We start from the raw sequence: 904 nt of genomic DNA on the forward strand, positions 1-904 counted from the left end.
TTTTGAAAATAATAATAATAATAATAATAATAATAATAATAATAATAATAATAATAATAATAAAATATTTTCACATAATAATTAATAGTTAATTAATTATTATGAAGTAACCTTGTGAAAAAAAATTTTTTTTTTTTTTATTCGTTAAACAAAGGAAGTTGGTAGTCAATTCAACGAGTGAATTTTATTATTATTATTATTATCATTATTCAAGGTTCCGTTAGTGATTCTGGTAAATTACAATTTTTTTTTTTTTTTTTTGTAAAATTCACGTTCGGCCATGTTACTCAAAAAAAAAAAAAAAAAAAAGAAAATTCTTTGAAAATTTTACTTTAAATTAATTTGCTTGCTCACTTTTCAATACGGCTGACGCCATTTTTTTTTTTTTGTTCAGTTAACCTGTACTAGATTTCCTGTAGTCGTTAAAATTGGACACGCTCACGGTGGATTGGGAAAAGTCAAAGTAGACAATAATAATGATTTTCAAGATATGTCGTCGGTTGTTGCCGTAACCGGAAGTTATGCAACCGCCGAACCTTATATCGATTCAAAATACGATATTCACGTACAAAAAATCGGAACCAATTACAAAGCTCTTATGTGCGTATAAACAAACCTTTTTTTTTTGGTTTATAATCCTTATATTGAACCTGAGTTATTTGTCGCAGGAGAAAATCAATATCGGGTAATTGGAAAACCAATACAGGTTCAGCAATGCTCGAACAAATTCAAATGCCTGAACGTTACAAGAATTATGTCGACGAAGTTTCCGAATTGTTCGGTGGTAAGTTGTCGTCAGAGTCCCTCACATTATTAATAATTAAACCGTGATAATTTTTTTAAAAAATTTTTAATTGTTAATAGTGTGCCGCGCATTTAAAATTAATTATTTAAAACTCAGGGG

General features: G+C 27.7%; 1 protein-coding gene across 1 annotated transcript in view; it reads left to right on the forward strand.

Annotated features, from left to right (window-relative positions):
* Positions 1-490: 490 nt before the first annotated feature.
* Phum_PHUM194500 (synapsin, putative) overlaps positions 491-904 on the forward strand; it is a gene marked incomplete at both ends in the record, with an annotated part of 2,106 nt that continues 1,692 nt past the window's right edge. The window contains 2 exons of the mRNA XM_002425325.1: positions 491-600; positions 669-784. Of these exons, the coding sequence (XP_002425370.1) occupies positions 491-600; positions 669-784 (226 nt within the window). The remainder of the gene's footprint in view (positions 601-668; positions 785-904) is intronic.

This window comes from Pediculus humanus, genomic scaffold (genome assembly GCF_000006295.1).
Source record: "Pediculus humanus corporis 1103172107542 genomic scaffold, whole genome shotgun sequence".
In the NCBI taxonomy this organism is placed as follows: domain Eukaryota; kingdom Metazoa; phylum Arthropoda; class Insecta; order Psocodea; family Pediculidae; genus Pediculus; species Pediculus humanus.